Source organism: Cyprinodon tularosa, unplaced genomic scaffold, assembly GCF_016077235.1.
Source record: "Cyprinodon tularosa strain WSP-4 unplaced genomic scaffold, ASM1607723v1 ctg495, whole genome shotgun sequence".
In the NCBI taxonomy this organism is placed as follows: domain Eukaryota; kingdom Metazoa; phylum Chordata; class Actinopteri; order Cyprinodontiformes; family Cyprinodontidae; genus Cyprinodon; species Cyprinodon tularosa.
The window spans coordinates 272934-294959 of record NW_024039224.1 but is presented as its reverse complement, the minus strand read 5'-3'; the positions used below and the strand labels follow the sequence as shown (position 1 = coordinate 294959).

The 22026-nt window shown below is 38.1% G+C and overlaps 1 protein-coding gene across 4 annotated transcripts in view; it reads right to left on the bottom strand.

Moving 5' to 3' along the window:
- Positions 1-356: 356 nt before the first annotated feature.
- sdk2a (sidekick cell adhesion molecule 2a) overlaps positions 357-22026 on the bottom strand; it is a 123486-nt gene continuing 101816 nt past the window's right edge. For 3 of the 4 annotated variants that reach the window (XM_038302602.1, XM_038302603.1, XM_038302605.1), the window contains exons 25-45: positions 21373-21610; positions 21170-21285; positions 20864-21053; positions 19938-20036; positions 19402-19596; positions 19105-19306; positions 17115-17218; positions 16816-16886; positions 16558-16693; positions 16389-16445; positions 15850-15951; positions 15625-15740; positions 15358-15544; positions 13418-13555; positions 12655-12837; positions 12425-12550; positions 12179-12343; positions 11069-11209; positions 10140-10284; positions 2679-2808; positions 357-1523 (exon numbers count right to left, since the gene is read on the bottom strand). In XM_038302602.1, the coding sequence (XP_038158530.1) occupies positions 1107-1523; positions 2679-2808; positions 10140-10284; positions 11069-11209; positions 12179-12343; positions 12425-12550; positions 12655-12837; positions 13418-13555; positions 15358-15544; positions 15625-15740; positions 15850-15951; positions 16389-16445; positions 16558-16693; positions 16816-16886; positions 17115-17218; positions 19105-19306; positions 19402-19596; positions 19938-20036; positions 20864-21053; positions 21170-21285; positions 21373-21610 (3258 nt within the window). In that variant the 3' untranslated portion in view covers positions 357-1106. The remainder of the gene's footprint in view (positions 1524-2678; positions 2809-10139; positions 10285-11068; positions 11210-12178; positions 12344-12424; positions 12551-12654; positions 12838-13417; positions 13556-15357; positions 15545-15624; positions 15741-15849; positions 15952-16388; positions 16446-16557; positions 16694-16815; positions 16887-17114; positions 17219-19104; positions 19307-19401; positions 19597-19937; positions 20037-20863; positions 21054-21169; positions 21286-21372; positions 21611-22026) is intronic. The other variant, XM_038302604.1, reaches the window with a different exon arrangement.

Sequence of the window (22026 nt, the reverse complement as noted above, 5' to 3'; positions counted from 1 at the left end):
CAGATTATTAGAAAAAAAGAACAAAACACATCTTTTAAGCAATTTTAAGAGGAAGTTCATTCTTTGAAAGGTGCAACCAAAATGTTCATACTATAGAATACTGTTTAGGCCGCTGTGGATAACAATTCCAAAATAGAAACTTTGTTTAAATTAAAAATATATAAAAAAAAGAGTACATTTCTTGAAATATGTATTGTTTTATTTTCAAGACGCTCCATGTTTTTTAAGCTAAAGGCTATTATCTGTCCAGTTGCAACATATACTGTAATTTAATGATACCCCTTCATATCAGACGACCATTTGTTCATATGAATGAAGAGAAACCCAGCCCACAATCAGTATCCTCAGACGACTAGAAAGGTGCCACAATGGTTTAATGTGATTCATAGCATTTGTCACTAGTGATGTTCGGAAACTTCTGAGCTTGAAGCTGATTGATATAAATATCTGGTAAACGATATGAGACAAGTACATACAGTAAACAATAAACTGCAACTCCAGCAGTGACTAGACGGAGTAAGAAACCAAAAGGCAGCCGAGGGCAACAAAGAGGACAAGTGCCTCTCGTTCCAGATCAGAGTCCATTCCTCCGTCTTGTTTCGTCCTTAGTAAGACAGTACTTTTTCCCTTCTGAGCTCGTTCGCCCATTTTCAATAAGCCAAGAGGTCCAATCTCTATATGGATCTATGGTCCTTTTCTTCATAAAGCTCTCATGAAAAACAAATATACAATAGATTAAAACAAGGGTCTCTTTTTTTCAGAACTCTCAGTTCTGTTTTCCCATGTTAACGTTGTTGATAAATCAAATATACCCTAATGGAGGCAGAAAATCTTTGAAATGATTGTCTTTTCATAAAATACGGAATACATAGATTAACCAATAAAAACAAAAAAAAACGAGCTAAACACAGTCATACACACTCTTCACAGAGGAGAAAGCACTATTTAAAATGCCTGCAATGCTTAATATTGAGCAAAAAAAACTCTGTCATTCTGACAGAACAAAATATACAAAAAAAAAGAATAAGCAAAATATACAGTAAATCAACCAACAAGGAAAATCAAAGGTTTGTCCTCAGGGTGATTGTTAGAGGGAGAGCTGTGTGTCAAACAAAGGAGGAGAAGCCTGCGGTAGGAGCCGGAGCGGCACAGCCCAGGCTGCTGGGGGGGCGGTAGAGGGTGCTGTGCTGGCTGGGGGGGTCAGAGGACAGTAGTGAGGGGGTGGGAGTCCGGCTTCCCTTAGGCCTAAACAAAGTGCCCTGGCCTGGGCCCTGGCACTGGGGCTGTGGAGATGGGGCGCTCTGTGGAAGGAGGGGGGGAAGAGGGGGTACGGGTGGTGGGTGCGGGCGGGACTCCTTTTCCACAAGGGGCTCGGGCTGGGAGTAGCCATACGCAGGCGGACGAGAGACGCCTTTTTGCTGCCGCCGCCAGGAATTATAGTAGGTAGGGTCGCTGATGTAGTGGTTGACAAAGGAGTGGGTCTTTTGTCGGCTCTGATCCATCTCGTACTCGCTGTCGCTGCCCTGCAAGGTTGCAAGAGAAGAGTCAAAAGAGATACAACAAAATGTCATTCTATTTCTATTACGGAGCTGGTTACTGACAAAGACACAACTCTGATTTACGGCACAGCAGGAACCCTCTATTCACAACTGTAAATCTATTAATGCACTGTAAATATTACAGGGGCAGAACATAATTTCTATGGGGAATGTGTCAGATACACTACAGGAGCTCACCAATTGCTCTGTGTAGCACAGAAGTGTACACAAGAGCGTCCTAGAATTGGATAGAGATAGTGTTTACAGAATTATTTTTTTGCTTCTTCTATTATTGAGCTCATAAGTTATGAATGATTGTGTGGATGAACCCTTTATCATGCTTGCTCAGAAACAAAAACTGCAAGAAAAAAGGGAAAGCAAATTACTCCTGAAGAGAACATTAGACTCTGCTTGCATGACAAATGCTTACTCACACACTAGTGTGTTGAGATACTACGGCCTAGCAGATGTCGAAGGACCATTTGTTTGAACAAGTGGCAGGTAAACAGTGGGAGGCTATGCAGAGGAAAAAGGATAACACCAGGTTGTGTCACAGGGGAGAGCACTGTTTGTTCGGATCGAATGATGTTTTGCAGATAAATGAGCAGGACTACAGATGACTTGATCAGAATTTGCAAAAGAAAACTCTTGACTTTCTCAGCTTTTGGTTACTCTTATCGCCTTAAACCTTTATCTGTTTATTCATTACACACACCTTGTAATGTGCTGGGAATACCTAAAATAATAAATAAACGTCTGCTAGAAAAACATTAATAAGTTTCAAAGACATTTTAGCACACAGGGGGAAACGGCAAGTAGCTGCGTACCATTTTCCTCCATAAAAAGTTGGTAATAAAAGATTCAGAGATGTCAGCAGCGACTTGCATATGCTAATAGGGAATACTTAATTTCCAGATGATTGTAATGCAAAACTGTTTTAATTTATTGCAGGAAACACTGCCCCACAGTCATAAAACTGTCTAGTTTTTAGCAATAGCAAAGTGAGGTAAAATAATCTTTTTGTGAAAGGGTTACAAGTTTTCCCTGGAGAAATTTGTCACTTTGAGAAAATGATCGAGCTGAATTGTACTTTTTATTCCTATTCACTGCTTATTACAGATTGTAAGCCAAAGTCGCTACCTGAGAGTCAGAAACCTCAGAGGGTTTTTCAGTCAAACTGCTGCTTTCTGCAGGGATCAGGTCATTATACTTAGTGCTGACATCCTCATCTGAATAGTGCAGACTTCCAGGACTGGGTCTTGGGGGAGACCTAAAGAGATAGGTGGGGGTGGGGGGAGAGATATACCTGTTAGTATGATCTGAAATTTAAAAAAGTAGACTAATTTTTAACAATCGCGAGCAAACAATATATAAAACAAACCATATTGACAAAACTGCTGTGGAGATCATTAAAAGTTTACAACTTATAGATATAAAATAACGTTTAATCCCTCCAAGGTTTTTAGAGAAGGGAAAAATTACCACAGATTCACTGACAATAAAAATGAAAACGCTAAATTATTTCAGGGAACCACACAACTGACTAATGCATATTCCTGGGAGCCCTTAACAGAAAATATGAGGAAGACCAAAATAATTGCTACCCTTCTTTAAATCCTCGATAAAGGTCAGTTTTAAATAGGCAGCAGGTTAAACTCATTTCAACCTTCATGAGATGCAAAAACAAAATCCTGCACAAAACATTATTAATTTGCTCTTGAAAATCCACTTTCTCATGATTCAACCTGGATGATTTAAAAAACGAGACAAAGATTTACGGTTACTGCAGAAGATTTCTCAGTAAATAAGCTCCGAGTCAAGCTGGACAAGACCCCTTACATCTATCTGATGTCTTTATGCCCATAAAGTGAAGCAAGAGAAGCATCCTTGTATGCAATCATTTTTTATTTCTTCTAAAGTAATGACTGTAAGGTCTGCTTAAGTGGACCATAACAAAGTTCAACTGGGCAGCTACCGATCCTTGACTGAGCTGCATCAGTGGGCTTATATGGGAATAATGCCAATAAAGCATCAAGAAATCTAATGAAAAATTAACCTTTTCTTTGCTTGATAGCTACGCTTGGTTTTTTGGAGTCCCTGTCAACTTAAAAACCACAACATTGCTTTGTTTTAGATGTAGGAAGCCTGAAGAGGACAGAAAATCCATGGTAAAAATGCATGGAAGTGCAAGTTTTACTAACACAAATGCATACAGCTGCATGAACAAAACCCATATAATTTAGTTGGATAATTTTCCATCTTGATGGACTGTCAGAGCATACAGATGCTTGTTTTTTTTTTTTTACTATTTAGAAAACAGGTTGCAGTGTATAAAATGTGGGGGCCTTTGTTTTGAATTTTTTACTGTTCAGAAGGGTGTGCCACAATGATCTGTTTTGGGCCCCCTCTTATTTATCCTGTACATCAGGGGTGGACAATTCCAGTTCCTGGGGGCCAGTATCCTGCAACTTTTACATCCATCCTTGGTCCAACACTCCTAAATCAAATGGCTCAATTATCTCCTTAGTATGCAGTCAGTTTCTCCAGAGTCCTCCCAATCATCTAATAACTTGATTCAGGTGTGTTGAACCAAAGGCACATGTAAAGGTTGCAGGATACCGGCCCACGGGAACTGGAATTGCCCACCTCTGCTGTACATCAACAATGAAACTAAATTTATCTGATGCTAATATGCATTTGTATGCTGATGATACAATTATTTATTGATTTGGGTCATCTCCTGAACAGGCTGTTTATTCCTTACAGAAAGCCTTTGTTGCTGTACAGTATTCATTTATTAATCTTAAATTATTTCTTAATGCCTAATTAATAACGAACTGTAGAACCATGGCACATATCTGTGACCTTTACTCTTGGATGGGATGGCCATCCCTCTCTACAAGAAGGCAGAGTCATTGGTAAACTTTTATTTACCAGGCCCTTCTTGGATTACTGCCCTATTCCATTTGTACCTTACTTATACAGAAAAGCATTGGCCTCTTATGCCCTGAGATCCAATGATCAGCTGTTGCTCACGGTTTCTTTTCCCCGCACAGATTTAGCGAAGAAGGCCATTGTCTACACAGATCCTTGTGTGTGGAATTTTTTACAAAGACACTGGAACTTTACTGAGTTTCTATTTCTAAATGCTTTTAAGTTAAAAATGCAAGAATTTTAAACTGCTTCAATTATCTGTCATTTTTTTACTTGATATGTCTTTTCATGTAGATGTCATTTAATTTGATGGATTTCTGTTCAATATGTCACATTGCTGCTTCCTGGCCAGGACTCCCTTAAAAACAGGTTTTTAATCTAAATGAGATTTCTTTCCCCTGGTTAAATATAGCTTAATAATAAAACAAAAATGTACCCTGCATGTGTTGTTGAATGGATGTGAGTATGTTTGGTTATTTGAATGTAGCACTAGGGTTAAATGAATATTAAATGGTTGATATGACTGAAAGAAGACTATATATACCGTCTGGCCAAAAAGCTGTTACCTGGATGTAATTAAGCAAGTAGGTACAAGCCTACCATTGGATAATTACTGCACTGACGATTATGTTTCAGCTGGCAACAAGTTATTTAACCCCAATTGGTGAAATTAGTTGCTTCTCATTTCTTGTTGTTATGTTATATGACACACCCCATGGTTGTGGATGAAGATGTCAGTCTGTTTAAGAGAGTCAAATCATTTGCAAGCATCAAGCAGAGAACACATTTAACAAGATTGCAAAAACTACCAACATTGGGTTAAGAACTATTAAAAACCGGAGAGACAGTGAGGATCCATTGTCTTTGAGGAAAAAATTAGGCTGGAAAAAAAAATCCTGAAATGTTCTTTGAAATCAAAATGAAGCATAAACAACAGTAGATCTCCAGGTTATGTCTAATAGTGAGAGCATTTAGAAATGCGCATTGCAAAGAGAACTCACAAGACTGGGACTGAACAGCTGTGCAGCTTTAAGAAAACCACTAATCAGTGAGGCTAACAGGAAAGGAAGTTAGGAAGCATAAAAATTGGACTCTGAAGCAATTGAAGAAGGTCATTTGGTCTGATGACTCCGGATTTACTCTGTTCCAGAGTGATGGGCGCATTAGGGTAAGAAAAGAAGAAGGTGAAGTGATTGACCCATCATGCCTAGTATTCACTATATAAGCCTATTGGGGCAGCTCTATGATCTTGGGTTGCTGCAGTTGATCAGGTCTACTATACGTTCAGAACAGCAATGATCATACTGACACATAAACCATTGTTTTATGTGTCATGGCAAACTTTAAATCAGAGACCTGAAAAATCCTATGTGGGTTTCTTCAAGGCTTAATTTTGGGTCACCTCCTATTCAACATCTACCTGCTCCACAGCAGGTAGATATTGAATTATGCAGATAACACACAGCTTTACATCACAATGTCACCATGTGACTATGAACCACTCAAAGCAATGCTAGACACATAGAACAGAGCAATTGTGGATGTTCCATAACAGAGGAGGAGAGATCCTCAGCTAGAAACCACTGGTTATGGCTGAAATCTTGGTGTCATGATGGACTCAGATCTGAACCCTTAAGAGGCACATAAAGGCAGTTAAAAGCGCATCAGTCCCGTTCTGGAGACCTTCTACTGGCTCCCTGTAGCTCAGAGAATAGACTTTAAAATGGATTAGCACCTCAATACATAACAGATATGTTGTCAGTGTAACAGCCTCCCAGATTATTAAAGTCTTTTAGTTCATTCCTGCTCTGAGCACCCAGAACCAGAACTAAACACTGAGAATTAGCTTTTAGTTCCTATGCTCCCTGTTATCTGGAACAAACTCTAAAAGTGCTGCAAGTCTCAGTTCTTTTATTTATAAAAAAACCCATTACCGGTCCTTTAGAACCGCCTTTGACTTTTGAGGATAAACTGTTAGCTGAGGTATCATTAGTTCAAGCCTGTGGTCTAACAGTTTTATTTGCCTGTTTTTTATCATGTTTTATCTTTACTTACTTTTATCCTGCGATTACTTTGCTTATATTGTACTATTTCATTTCATTTCATCATCACTTCTGCACTTTAAGAAATGGAAATGTCATGAGAGCTGTACAAAACTAAATTTCGCTCTGTATACACTCTTTGTATACAATATAGCAATTAATGTTGTCTAAGTCTAACCACTTTGAATTGGATTTGTATTTAGGTGTGCTGTACCAGGGGTATGCAACATCTCCCCTGTAGCGCCACTATCCTGCAGCTTTTGCATGTATCCCTGCTTCAACACACCTGAAACAAAAGGCTGAATCACCTCCTTGGGATGTTGCTAAGTTTAGCAGGGGCCTGGACATTAACCATTAATTTGTTTCAGGTGTGTGCATCATCTGTGCAAGATCTTGGTAAAAAAATATGCAAAACTGGGTAGAAATCAATCCTGTGACATTGCAGAAGCTTATTGAAACAATAGCCCAGCAAATGCATGCCTAAATCAAAGCTACATCTGGTCTAACAAGATATTACAGTATTTGATCCTGGTGTGGTGGTCTTTGGCCAAGCAGAATACTTTGGTCTCTTCACTGAGTACTATCACTTCCAACTTTATGAGATATACCATGCTAGAGGTGGCCTAACTCCTCATGGCATATATTCAACAGTGTTGTAAACTTTTCTCTGAGATTTTAGTCCATACAGACATGATAGCATCATATGCCATGTCAGCTGCCTATCACACAAGCAAATCTTACAAATATTACAACAGTATTCTTTTGGACAGAGATCCTGGTAACTGTTTAGGCCACTGGAGCACAGTGAATACCCAAAATACACCAAGATTATCCCTCAAGCTGTTACAGTACCAACAGCAGTCGGAATTACTGACATATATCAGGAAGTACTAAGGCTTTCAACAAATCTATCTGAATGTTGCTGTTGAAATTAGGACTTATTGGATCAGGCAATGTTTTTCCAATTAGCAGTCCACTTTACAATCTTGGTTAACTGTGTGAAAAGCATTTGAGTTCTCGCCTGACAGGAGGGGATGTTCAGCATACTTTAGTTGTAAATATTAGTTATTTGAAGTAGTCTTACAGATCCTTTTGCATTAATATTATATTGATGTAAAACAACCATGAGACTCTTCAAAGGTGCTTAATGTTTCTTTTCTCCTCTAAACAACCATGGCATAAACAACACAGCTGCTCATTGAATATTTCCTCTTTTTTAGACTGATCTGCAGGAAAAAAATCTGAGATAAAATGTGAGAGGTTGAGCAAGGAGCTCCAATTAGATCATTCATTTGTGAAATACTCAGACAGGTCTGTTCAGGACCAATACACTAAGTCACATAAAAAAATTCTTCTACCCCAATTTGACAGTTTCTGAAGTAAAAGTATGTGCATTGATTTACAAAAACAGAAGCTAGATTGTTGCATGTTTTTAAAGCAAACTTTGAAGCCCAACATGATAATGGCCTTGGCACGGCAAACACATATATATCGCCTTTAGGTTAAAAGGCTTGATGTGAGAGGGCCGACACTGATAAAGTAAGTCAGACATCAAAAAAGATGCACCCATGTGAGTGTGAGGTGGCCATTGATCAAGAGCTCTGAATTATTTAAGAGTGCTGCATTTTTTCTCCATTGCCATATCAGGCTAATTTATCCTTCTTTCCTTCATTTTCACAAATGTCCTGTTGGAAGTCTGCCCAGACCTCCTTCATTTGCAGATTGGACTTCTTCAAAGAGTAGGAGCATCCCGAGTGCCTTTGATCCCCTTCTTGTGCCTCCATGGTCAAGGAGAGCATGGCAGATTAACCTGCATTTAAATTCACCTTCCAGTACATTCCAAAATATTGTGCACACCAATGTGCACAAGCACATCTTTGTTGAGAATTTGCTGTGACAAGATACAGACTGTTAGCCCGTAACAAAGCTCATTCATCTGACCATGACCTATGCTTCTAAACAAACTTCTCATGCTGCTGTCTGTGAAACCCCTCTTATCAAATGTTTAACTAAACATCACCAAACAACCAGAGCACCAAAGTCCTGCTGACAGTAGTTTATGTTAGAATAAATCTCACAGCAGAGCAACAAAGGCTAAAGGCCAAAGAAAAAGAAGCAGCTCTGACCCAAAAGCACTCTTTGTCTCAAGCAGAGATGAGCAGACAAAGAGCAGAGGCAGACGCTCTTGAATGCTAATCGGCTAGTATTGTGCTGTTCTCATGTATAGTTTGCCGCTTCCCAAAACAGTGAATATAAATGAGTTAGGAGGAAGGAGGCTTGGTTTGGTGGCTCAAAATGTCAGGACTGACTGAATAATACAAACTCTAAAAGAAAAAAAAAAACATTTTAGAAATGGGAATTAAAAAGGTGCAAAGTGATCAGTTGAACACAAAATTATGACACATATCACACTCGTTTAGCTGTCCTTATGCAGAGCCATCAGTTGACATGAATATGAAAAGAATTCCATTTCAGACAATTTTGACAACAATAAATAACTCAACCAAATACACAGAAAAAGAGACTGGTTAACATCAACCCAAAACACACTCCAGTTTCTAAACAAACTAAATTCACCTGAACATAAACAGAAACAAAACTGACATTGATTCATGTACATTTTGTGAAAAGGGGTATTAAGAAGTAAAATTAATTTTTCATACCCCCTCTCCCTCTAGTTGCCCTTAAATTAACTTAAAGTAGAGTAACCTTCCTGTTAAACTTGTATGTTTTTATCCAATATTTAGACAAAAAATATACATATATACACAATTATATATATATATATATATATATATATATATATATATATATATATATATATATATATATATATATATATATATATACACACACACACATAAATATATAATACCCTTGTCCATTGACACTTTGAGAACCACGGCCCCTCCACCCACTTCCCCCACCAGTCCTACAGCTATTAACTTTCAGCAGGGGCGGTTCTAGACGGGGGCCAGTGCCCTGTAGATCATGTCCTGGCCCCTGTTGTGGCCCCTGTACTAAAGACATAATACTAAGAGAAATGCTAATGATGAGATATGCGTTGGAGCAGACATGGTTTCTGATTGGTCCTTTGGATCAATAAAATTTTTTTCTTTAAAAAATTCAGTTTAATTATTATTAACTAATTATCTAAAAACAAGGTGATAGCTTTAGTGATATTGAGATAGGATCCCAGTTTTCATCTGTTGGTTTTGTTAAAGACAAATAAAAAAAATAATACTCTTTTTTTTACAGCTGAATTTATTATTTTTTCTTGAGTTCTAATTCTGATTTTATAGAAAACGATAATTTTAACTTAAATTAAGTTAAAAATATATAAAATTGCTAAATGATGCATGTATATTGACCTAATATTCAAAATAATAGCTTTAATATTTTTTTAATATATTTATATAGCTACAATTTCTTGAGTTGATTTTTTGCTACACTTAGGCCCCGTCCACACGAAGTCAAAACGAACACGAATCGCTAATATTTTCCAGAATGTTTGTCGTAAAGACGGAGATGTAAAATAAATGTGATCGACCACACGAATGCTTGAAACGCTGCAAAATGTATGCCAGGCCTGTAAGTGGCCCTTTAAAAGGGAAAAGTAGCTCACCGGGTATAGATTCCGTTTTTGCGGCAGAAAGAGTTTTTGCCTGAAAGGCGCCTGTTGTTGAGCTCCAGGGCAGGGAAGTGTCCTTCATCCAGTCGTACCATCTCTCCATGTGTTAGAGGAAGGGAAGTGCAGTTTGAGTGGTTGCCTGGACACATGTATGAAGATAAAACAATGTGCGTTTTGGATCGAAATACATAAAAATTTTCATTTTTAGGTTTTTACTGATATAAACATGTTCCAAGGATAAATAGCTTTTATTGTTTGGCAACATTTCCAAAACAGTTTTAAATTCCTTGACTGATTACATCATAAAATAATTTCTGGTCTTTAGCTTTAAATTCAGTTAGATGGATTAAGCTTGGAGCTGATTAAAGTCCACATTTAAGAAAAAAAATCTTCCAACTAGGTCTATATGCATCATTTACTACATGTTACCGGATGACAAGATAATGTCAAGAAATAATCATTATTATTATGGTATAATTACCTCCGGACCATAAGTAATTAACAATGGAGATAACAAAATGGGTTCCTTGAAACAGTCATGTCAGTATAATTGACAATTTTGCAAATTTTCCCCTTGATACAATGATACAGGAGCCACTTCTGCAGCAGTTTTACAATTACTCTCCATCTAATTAATGCCCCAACATTAAGCTGCTGCCAGGCCATTTTTCTTCCTATTGATCTTTGCTACAATTCTAGTTGGACAATAATATTTGTCTACTTCAGCTCCCTTACTGATAACCTTTACTCTCATATGTCCGCTGTCAGCCACACAATATAGGAAAATCAAGATAATGTGTTTAATTGTCTGTGCCTTCGCATACTTGCCCTCTAAAATAGATTTCAGATGCAGAATAATTAAACCTCTATTCATCCAAAGACTTGTCAACCAAGACGACAAATTCCACACTTTCCTTTCTTACCTGAGTCAGTTTTTTTGGTATATTTTTTACTCTGGCCTCGGATGATGAGGATGAAAACGAGGAGAAGGATGAAGATGAGCCCAACCAGAGCAATGACAACCAAGAACCACCACTCTTCGTAGAAAGGAGACACTTTCTGAGCTAAAAACACAATAATTGAGATTCTTTAGCATTTAAGCAGGGTGACAAAAATGTCGAACATGAACTAAAATAATAATATAGTGAAAAAATGAATGAATGTTACATAGAAATTAGAACATTATAAACATATTTTTGGTTAACTTTGATAATTTTGCCCCACAGCTAATTAATACACAAGATCCTCCTAAGATTGTAATATTTCCTAGGTTCCAATAAAAAATATAAAGAAATGTTTGCAGGCTAAAACAATGTGGATGCACAGTATATGCTTTGAGTACTTTTGCATAAATGAATGCAGTAGGGCAGTGTCGAATCAAGGTGATAGGCTTCTAGCTCTGCTTAGTGCGAAGAAAGACCAGGTGGCTTTAGCAGCAACTTTCAGCGTGTCTACACTACGTTGTAACTCACTTTTCTCTTGACACTACTCAATAGATTCACTATGGAGATTATGTTGAGCCAGCTTGCTGGGCAATAGAGCACAGCGATACCATGCTCATTAAAGCAGGCATTGGTATTTGTGGTACTGTGGACAGGTGCCAAGACCTATTGGAAAATGAAATCAGCATCTGCTAAAAGCTTGTCAGCAGAGGAAAGCATGGTGAGTTCCAAATTTCCTATCCGAGACCTGTAACCAACAGATGACATTCCTTACAGCTTATTTTCCATTTATATGCTTTCTTTTCACTCTTTTCGTTGCCAATGACCATCTGCTGGAAAACTGTCAATTCGATGTTCCCAGTGATTGTGTAGGCGCTAAGATAATATTTTATGTTTAAAAAAAAATCATTATCAGTCATAAGTACCTTTCAAATTTTATTAGAGACAAGTATTTTTTTTTGACTTCAAAATATCTAAATGTAAATTATAGATTTACAATATATTTTTACTAGACTGTATGTCTGTGTCTAAATGAAAAAAACAAACAAAACACATTTATAACCACTATAAAGTTGTTTAAGAAAAATGTACCTGATATAGAAGGGGATGGGGCGCTGGGGGAGCCATAGCCATAATCGTTGACAGCAATTACTCGAAAGTCATAGGTGACGCCTTCTCGGAGCATCTCAAGATTAAGTGTATAGGATGTAACTTCTTTGGGAATGTCTTTAATAAGAATATCCCACAATCCTTCATCTGTTAGGGCAAAATAAGAATGTTTTCAGCAACTGCTGCCATACTGCACAGACGGAACATGATGGGATGACTCCAGCTAACCGGAAGGTCTGGCCTCGATCACATATCTCGTAATGGGCGCACGGCCTTGATCTCCACTTGTCCAATGCAGAGTGAGGGCAGAGCCATATCGTGAAATGAATGGCTCTCCCGGGGGGCCGGGGGCTCCTTAAACACAGCAGGAAAACATGTCACAGATGCCCTTTAGAGATTTTACAGCTTGACATAAGAGAGAGAAATTAGCAATTCACACCAGGCTTATCGAACAATACCTTCTCCAGGCCCGGTAGTGATATTTGCCTCCACTTCAGGGCCGTAGGTGAGTGTTTTGGCGCGAATGCGGAAGTTGTAAGTGACGCCATCAGCCAGGTCTTTGATCTTCATCCACAGAGGAGCGCTGCCCTTTACATCCACCGTCACTATCTTACTGACACCTGGAGTGCGAGGAGAGGAGTCTGTACAGGAAACACTAAGACTCTAGATATTGCTTTCAACCAGACACAGAAAACCAAGCTTTGAGTAAAGAGCAGAAATAGTCACGAACAACACAAGATCAAACAAGCAAGTAGAGACACACATATTTTTAAAGCAGAAAACGTTTGCTTTCCAGTAGTTGCTCAGTTGTCAAGACTGAAAAAAGACTAAGTGCTCTTTATGTATTAATTGCTTTGCTCGCTTTACTTGCACTTTTTCCAAAATCAGCTTAAATTCAGTGTTGTTACACTGCTCTTGATTATTTGACAAACTGGTCAAGGCAACAACACTTAGATAGCTATTAACCATGTTTCTCTCAGTGAAAGAGGAAGCTGTATAATGGCTCACAAAAGCATTCCAGTGTAATCTATCAGCCTTGCCTTATACTTTACTGCAGGGTCTATACCCATCTGACACAAATTAGAACACAAGCTTAAGCAGCATGATTTAAAAACGAATATGGTTAAGCGGGGAGAGGCTGTAAATCACTGCCTGACAGAGCCAGCAGAGGAATGTCAAGAGAAAGAGAAGCGTTGTTAAGCTAAAGGCAGATTTTCTCACCGTCGACTGCAGTGCAGGGCTCATAAACCAGACGGTAACCTTCGATGATGCCGTTGGCTTGCTTGGGCTCCCCCCAGGACACGTTGACGGAAGTTGTGGTCAGCTCACTGAAGTGGATATAGCTAGGAGCACTGGGGGCTTTTTAAAAAAAAAGGGAAAGGATTAATGTGAGATGCTTCGTTAGACAACAGTGACTAACAAAATGATTAATGTAACTTTATTTTCACTATATTTTCTTAGGTTGCTACCAAAAACCTATATTAAATCACAAACAATGAAGAATAGAGTGTAGTAGTGAGGCTGGAGGAAAAAAGACAAATGGTTTCCTTTTGTTAAAAATCTGAAAAGTTAAATGTTAACTTGTTTCTGTTCCCTTTCCTTTAAAGTCTCTATCTAAAATCCAGGGAAACTATTGCTTTTTAAATGTAACCTCTTCAAATATTAAACCAATTTAATTTAATGTTACACTTTACGGAGGAAAAGATTAGATCAGACTGCAAAAGAAAGGAAAATTTGTGCTGTGGGGATGTTTTTGCTTATGGGAAGATAGATTAGATAAATACAGGGCAATAATGGATGAAAAAAATAAAAAAATCACCTTCCGTCAGGCATATGATCTGAACACACAACTAAAGCAACAATAGAGCATTTTAGATCAGGGACATCAAACTGTAGTCTTCAAAAGCTGGTGTGCTTAAACCTTTAAGATTTGTCCCTCATCCAACACATTTGAATCAAAGCGCTGTTTTGTGTGGACTCGTGTTCAAAAAAGTCTTAGCGGACATTTTATCTGTAAAGTCTTTTCAAATCACATTTACCTTGATGTATGTAATGTGACAAAGCACAAAGAATACTTGTAAAAATGTAGCATTGTTTTTAAAAAAAATATAAGCCATGTAAAAATATTAAAACTTTCATAATCAAGAAACTGTAAGATGTTTATTTTACTGTTCAATTTAAGTTCCAAAAAGACTGAGCTTATGCATTGTGCCAAATGATGCTGAAAAGGAGGCTCACTTTATGAACAATAAAGAAAAATACATATAAGAGCAGAAGAAAAGATTCTGTTTTTGTTTTTCAGGTTAATACTCCTAGATAAGTCATATTGGTTTACCGGTTTGAAAAATGAGTCAAAAACAGTTCAGAAAATCAGTCTGACCTTGAACAAGAGCTGTGAGATTTCTGCCTGCAGAGCCAAACCAGATTCAGCTTAGAGTGTCAAGATTTAGCCACAATTCAGCATAAGGAAGGAAAGCTCACGAAAGCTTGTGTTGGCTCTGTTCCCAGGCCTCTGTGGTGAGAAGAGCCCAAATTCCAGACAGTGTTTTAAAGTTATCATCACTCTGTACCCTTTATCAATGTTATAACTTTCAAGGGGGACAAAAAAAGAAATCAGAGCCATTTTTACAGTAAGCCTTATTTTGTGGTTAAATCCCAGAGAAGGGAATCTAACTTGCTTCTAAACAAAGATGGCCAGAAACTCATCAACATCCCCTCACTCTTTGTATTCCATTTTTTCATGTGTCTCTGCAGTTCCTCCCTGTGGTGTGTCCTAAAATAATAGGCAAAAAATCTGCTAATGCAAATCCCCAGGAGATGGCATGAAACTACTTGAATATTATATAGTTTTCTGCAAAATACCAGCAGTGGCTGAGTTTGCTGTGTTTCAGCAACTCAAAAACTCCTATCAAGTGACTTTAAAGCGATGTATTATTCATTTTGTAGGCATCTTTTGGGACTATTTCATAGAACCTCATGAGAACCCTAAACAGTGTGTAGATATGAAAAGGGGAAATCACTCGGTGGAACTATGTGTGCAAAGTCAGCAATTAATGGAAACAGTGTGAGGCGGCGAAGTGGTAAAGGGAGCTGGAAAAGAAAGGTTTAGGTTCCAAAGTAAATGCCAGTAGTCTATTTAAGAATCTTATCAACATTTGCACCTGCTTGCTGAGTGCGCCCTCTGGTGGGCAGGGAACGGGGCCCATCCCCTGCAGCGTTGAAGGCTGCCACGCTGATCATGTAGGTGGTGTAGCCCGTCAGATTTTTAAGCTTCACCCCGAGCTCTGGCAGGAACAGAGTTCGCAGACGTTCTGTCTCGTTCTGGAGCTGAAACTCCCAGAAGTAGATCTATGGACAGAGTTATGAGATTCATCAGGGCTCACATCAAATCATGGATGAAAAAGTTAAAGTGTACACAATATTGACACCTTGTAACCCTGTATGTCTCCGTTCTGAGCATCCAGAGGAGGTGGGTCCCAGGTAACGTCCAGCTGAGTAGCTGTTGAAGACTGGACCACTACATTTTGAGGTGGAGCAGTTGGGACTTGAACAAGAGGAGCAAACATTCAATAAGAAGGTATTCTGCTTGTTAAATAGTTGGTGAATAATAATTGAAGGTAAAAATATGCTTCAAACTGTGAAATTAACCCTACCCGCCTCTCCGACAAAAACTTCCTGCGGTGCACTGCTCGGACCCTCCCCAACTGCATTATACACGCTGAGAAGGATCTCATAGCGTTTGTGTTTGTTCAAATCTGAAAAGAAGAATGCAAGGCAGCATCTTAATAGAGGACTTAGGATGAAAGAGCAAGAAATAAAAAAGACGAAAAATGATATTCAGAAGAAAAACCAATTCATACAAATGCCCATGGCAAGATAGGATCACACAGCGAAGGCAGCGGGTTAGAAATATAATGCAAACTGATCAAAAGACAGGGCTGTTTTGGAAGCACGTGGGAAGAATTGCCAGTGATTAAAAAGAAGGAAACCATGCTGGAATAATGACATGGCAGCTTGCAGAGATTAAAGTCACAAATACACAAATAAGAAAAAACAGTGGCTGCAGCTGAGTGGGAGGATACTGCAGAATATTGCTTAAAATAATACAAGTGCTCTATGTTGTGAGAATAATATTCACTAAGTGATATTTAAAATCAGACATAGTGATAGAAAATGAACCAGGGGGACTTACTGTCGAGTTCATACTGGGTTAAAGAGGATTCCGTCAGGTTTTTGATGCTGTAAGGAGCTGGAGGATGGATGCCGAAAGGTAAAGGTCAGAAAATATAAGAATTTAATATTTGAGAATATAAAAAAGCATATCACGGACATAACCTAGTATTAATAATAATAATATTTACATGTGAAATCCGCCCAGTTTGCAGAAGGACTATTTACTGTACGGACAGAGAAGCTGCGAAGTTGATCATAATGGAGCTCCCGGTACCTGACCCTGAATCCCAGCAGAACTCCATTGATGTGATCCTCTGAAGGTGGCTGAAAGGAACATGAAATATTCTAAATGTATTATATTTCAAAGTGATAAAATAATCAAATATTGGATGTCCATAGGATTCGTATTCCACATTCCAACGGAGGAGATTGATGAAGCAACGTACCTGCCAACGAACCAGGACAGACGTGGTGGTGTGTGGAGTAACAGACAGTATTGTTGGGGCTTTATCTGGGGCTTGAAAAGATAAAAAAATATGTGTTAAAGTTCACGACATATGTGGAAACTGTAAGTCAAACAAACTTATATAAACCTCACACTTCTGACATAAAATACTATTTGTAAAAAAAAAAAAAAAAAAAAGGTAGAGCCAAATGATAGAGTAGCAGATTTTGTTTAGAACCAATATATAAAAAATTAGCTGTGTGATTTACTTGGTTCATATGACCTGTTAATGATACTTACTGTCTTGTAGCGTTGTAATGGCCTCACTCTCCTCACTGTATTCACTGTCCCCTATGTCGTTTGTGGCTTTAACACGAAACTGGTAAGAGGTGAAAGGCTTTAACCTGTAAACCAGTGGAAACGGTTATCTGTAGCTATGCATTAAATAAGCATTTTAATAAAGCTGACTGGTAGGAAAATGTATGACAGAAAAGGCAGGTGTACAAAGTTTAACTTTTGGGAGATTGTGAAGCAAACCTTATTCAACAGTTTGCCAGACAATGAAAAGGACGATGAACAGGCTACGTTTTTTTTAGGAGGCACTGCAAAAACATATATCCAGGACATGTACTGCAATGTCTGTAAAACCCCTCTTGCTCCAGAGCAAAACTCAAAAGTGTCTACAAGGATTAAGGTGAAAAATGACTAAAGGTCAGAGATCTAGCATTCTCAAATCTGGGAACTCAGGGAACACTGCAAAGGCCAGAATCCAAGTTGTCTGAAGTCCATTGTGACGGTTTCATGTCGCTGATGAGTTGGGTAGATGACTTACACTACTCCATTGAACTTATCTGTTGTAATTCAGTGAGTTTCAAACCTAAATCTGATGAAAAGCTTAATGGAGATGATCATTTTATTTCCCAGCAGGATTTGGTACCTGTCCACACAGGCAAAGGTACCAACACCTGCTTTTATGAGCATGGTTACTCTTGTGATTACTGTTTTTATGGTAAATGGTAAATGGCATGTACTGTTTTTATCATGCCATGCTAGGGATTTGTTTTAACTAAATGTCTCCACATTCTTTCTTCAATGCCTCTTTGTTTCAGTGCACTTCATTTAACCCACCTGTGGTATGCCCAATTGTCTCTCAGTTTCTCTACTGGCAGAACTATGTATATAAGCCCCACCCAGTCTCCGCCTTCCTTCCAGATTATTGACTGCCCTGTGTCAGTAAAAATCAAACATTTTATCCCTGCTCTCATCTGTTACCTCATTATTGACCGAGTCTTTGCCTTCAGATTACTTCCCTTTTGCACTGCCCATGGCGGATCTGCTATCCGGACCCCCAGTCTGATCTCTAAATAAGGATTCATGCCTGAACTCTCTTCTAAGTTCCATCTGTGATCATTTCTCTTCTATTAACTAAATTCTTGAATTTTAGATGTTATCATGAACTTATTCTGTGTCTGTGACACCTTGGAAGTTGAATTTTGGGTTGTAGCTTTCTGAAACGGCACACGGCCTGAATAAGTGCTGAAATTATCCTTAGCCTATACACTTCTTTTCAACAAGATAAGTTTTTTTCCCTGAACTTCCAGCCATTTCATGATGAAATGCGCATGTGCAAGAAGATATCTATCTAGGTCGCCAAAAATAATGTAATTATTGTACCAAAAGTACTTAGTTCTATCCTTAAATCACTAAAGACTGCTAATAAACATCTTTAAAACATTTGTTATGACTTTTCTGAGAGAATATGATGCCTTTTCATTTTGCCTGTTAAATTGCTTTTCTGAGAACATCATCGGACATTCTCAGAGTAGTCCGGTTAAATATGATTAAACCATATTTATCTTTTTTTTTTAAGTTACAGCTTTCTTAAGATTATGCACTATATACCATAATGTTAACGAAAGGAAAAAATTAAACTCAGAAAAGTCTAGATTTATGTTTAAATCCAAAGCAGAAAAAGTTAGCTCCCGGAAGTAGCGTGGGATCGCATTTCCGGCACAAACGAGTGATAAAACAGAAAGGATTTAAATGCATTTATATTCTCAGGAAATACATTATTAACCTTTGACACATTATAGTTTAGTATGCTTACTATTTTTGAGGAGGAAAAATGTAATTTAGGTATTTTTGACAAAATAAAATCAAGGGCGACCCTGATGTATAACTGGTTGGGCATTTGCAAATGAGCTGATGGTACGGATCATGCTTCCGGGATGAAAATGCCTTTTAAGTGCTATACAACACTTTTTTTTTTGGTATAAAAAATTATATTTACCTGTCTACTATGTAAGAACTTGTCTCATGGCTGACTGATGCAGAGTGAACAGTCCAGTTGCTGTCTGGAAGCTCTCTATACTGCACTGTGTAGTAACGAACTGGAGACAGGCCATCACTGCCTGGTTCCCATGATAACAGGACTCTGCGAGCCTGGACTTCTTCTTGAGGGACGACAGGGCGACTGGTGGGCTGAGGTCGAGCTGAGGGGCAGACACAGTCAATCCCATTTAAGTCTAATATTCAGAGGTTAATGCACTTTAATCATATATTTGAACTGCAAATATTTCATTCTTGCCTCTCTTTTCTGTGGTGACCACCAAAGCCTCTGAGGCCTCACCCCAGCCTTTGCGCGTCTGGGCAGTGAGACGGAATATGTAAACCGTTTCTGGTTTCAGTCCAGCTGCAGTGTACTGTCGAGCACTGGGGCTGAGCACATCCACCGTGGCAGCATTGCTGTTTGATGAGTTTCTTCTGTAGGTGATCTGATAGGCTGAGGGAATCCCAGCAGAGGAATAAAATCAAAGTGAACAAATATATGGTAATATAAGTCCAACTCATAACATGAGGACAAATCAAGGTAATTAATTTTTTGATTGTATTTTTTGTTCAAATCTAAACAAACATTTTGTTTTCTTTCTGACTCTCTTTATTTAACACACAATTTTTCTTGCTTTAAATCTTACACATTTAGAGGTGTAAAACATCATCTTTTGCTTCTTTGTCTTTCTGGTCTCTCATGCATCCAATGCAGCCTTTAAATTTCCACACAATTTAAATATGCAACACAACAAATCTCCCCTCGCTTGCCTTGACCGGAGCAAGTAATCTTACCAAGTATGATGCCATTGGGGTGTGCAGGAGGCTGCCAGATCAGCCTGACTGATGTTGTTCTGACTTCTGGAAACAGGATGCCGACTGGAGGGCCTGGTACTAACATAGATAAAATCCCCAAAATGTATAAATGGTCCATAGAGATTACTTAATTATTAAACAAAATACATGGAGAAAAATAAATGATTGTTAACACGGTAACAAAATCATAACTATGTAGGGAAAACCCAAATGTCTTTAAAAAAAAAAACAGACAAAAAAACCGAACAAATCTTACGCTTATTAGATTTTACCATATTATTTAAATAAAATTTAAAATTATTCTAATAAGGACAAAACAATTACAAATAAAATATGAATCAAAATCAATGCATTTTGCACCACTTCAGATACAATATTTTTGCTCTACAAAGTTTACAGAAACAAACCAAAAATCTAATTGTATAACTTTAATTACTGCTTTAGAATGAAATTATTAGTTTTGCCAGTGTTCTGTCAGAGGAACATACCCAGTAAGACCAGCACATCCATAGTCAATACACATGCGCAAGACGTCCGATTTGCATTTATCTATTTAGTTTCGTACGAAAAATAGACTTTAAACTACCTCGGGTGTGTTTCCCTTTAGTCATGTACAAAAAAAAATATTTAAGGGGAGTTCGCCATCAGCTTAAAAAAACAACAAAAAGTAAGTCATTAAATTTTTTTTTGTACATGACTAAAGGGATACGGGCCTGTTGAGGTAGTTTATAGTCTATTTTTTCATACAAAACTAAAGGGATAAACTAAAGGGATAACTAGGGATAAACTTACGAGATACACTAAAGGGATAAACGGGTATTCACTATGCATATGCTGGTCTGACTGGGTATGCTCATCTGGCAGAACACCAGTCTGTTTATCTGGTTAGTAAAAGTAATATTTACCATCATCCAATGTTCTCTCTAGAATAGGAGGTGAGCTGCTCCTTCCATCTCCAATTCGTGTGAAGGCCAGAACTTGGATCTCATACAGGACATACTTGCCCAAAGCACTTAACTGGACACTATGGCTGTTGTTGCCCTCTACTGTCCAGAAGTGCGGTGCTGTGTCTGAGTCTTTTTCCTTATATACAACCTGAAGATGTGAAGGTTATTTATAACAATATGATTTTAGAAAAAAAAATAAAACATATATATCTATATATATATATATATATATAGATATATATATGATATATAGGGGAAAATGACCTTGTAGCCCAGTATGAGACCGTTGCAGTCTGCCTCTTGAACCTCTGCCCACCGCACCAGGATGCTGCTGGAGGTTGTGGCGAATGCCGATACATTGCTGGGACCACTTGAAGGTACTGCAGTACAACACCGCAAAGTTTTACTGTGGTTCAATAATAATTTTGGATTTTAAAAAGTCTACATTCACTCTTAATCCGTCTCACCAGACTCCCTGGTCCGGCCATGTACTGCTTGACTCCAAGGTCCAGATCCAATACCGTTGACAGCCTGAACTCTGACCTCATACTCCGTCCACTCCTCTAAGTCCTCTATAGTGAACTCCCTCTCCAGCCGGTCCATGATGACATGAGAAAGAACGCCCCCTTTTGATCCCGCCTTGAAGTATTGGATACGATAGCCCACAAAATCTGGATTGCCATTGTACTCCCACTCTGGAAGAGGCTGAGAGGGTTGATGATATTTTAGATCCCTTCTCGCAGTAAAAAAAAAAAATATGAATTATATCTTATCCTTCTGGGTGCATAATGAAGAAATAACACATGAGAAGTGGCACTTAACAGTAATTTAAAAACACACAAGAGGCATCAACAAAAACTATGAGAGGCAGTTTTTTTAAAGTGGAGTTGATAATTAACCCATTTAATACGAAACTACAAGGAAATATGTTAAAGTATAATGGTTCTCAAAAGTGTAAACACCCATAGCAATCTGCCTTTTTTGGGAATAAAAAAGTTTTCTACATACAATGTGACAAATATTCTTTGCATTTCAAGTAAATATTAGAAAAAGAAAAAAAAGAAAAAAACTGGTTGTATTGATGTGCACACATTAAAGGCAATAAACATAATATTGATTTT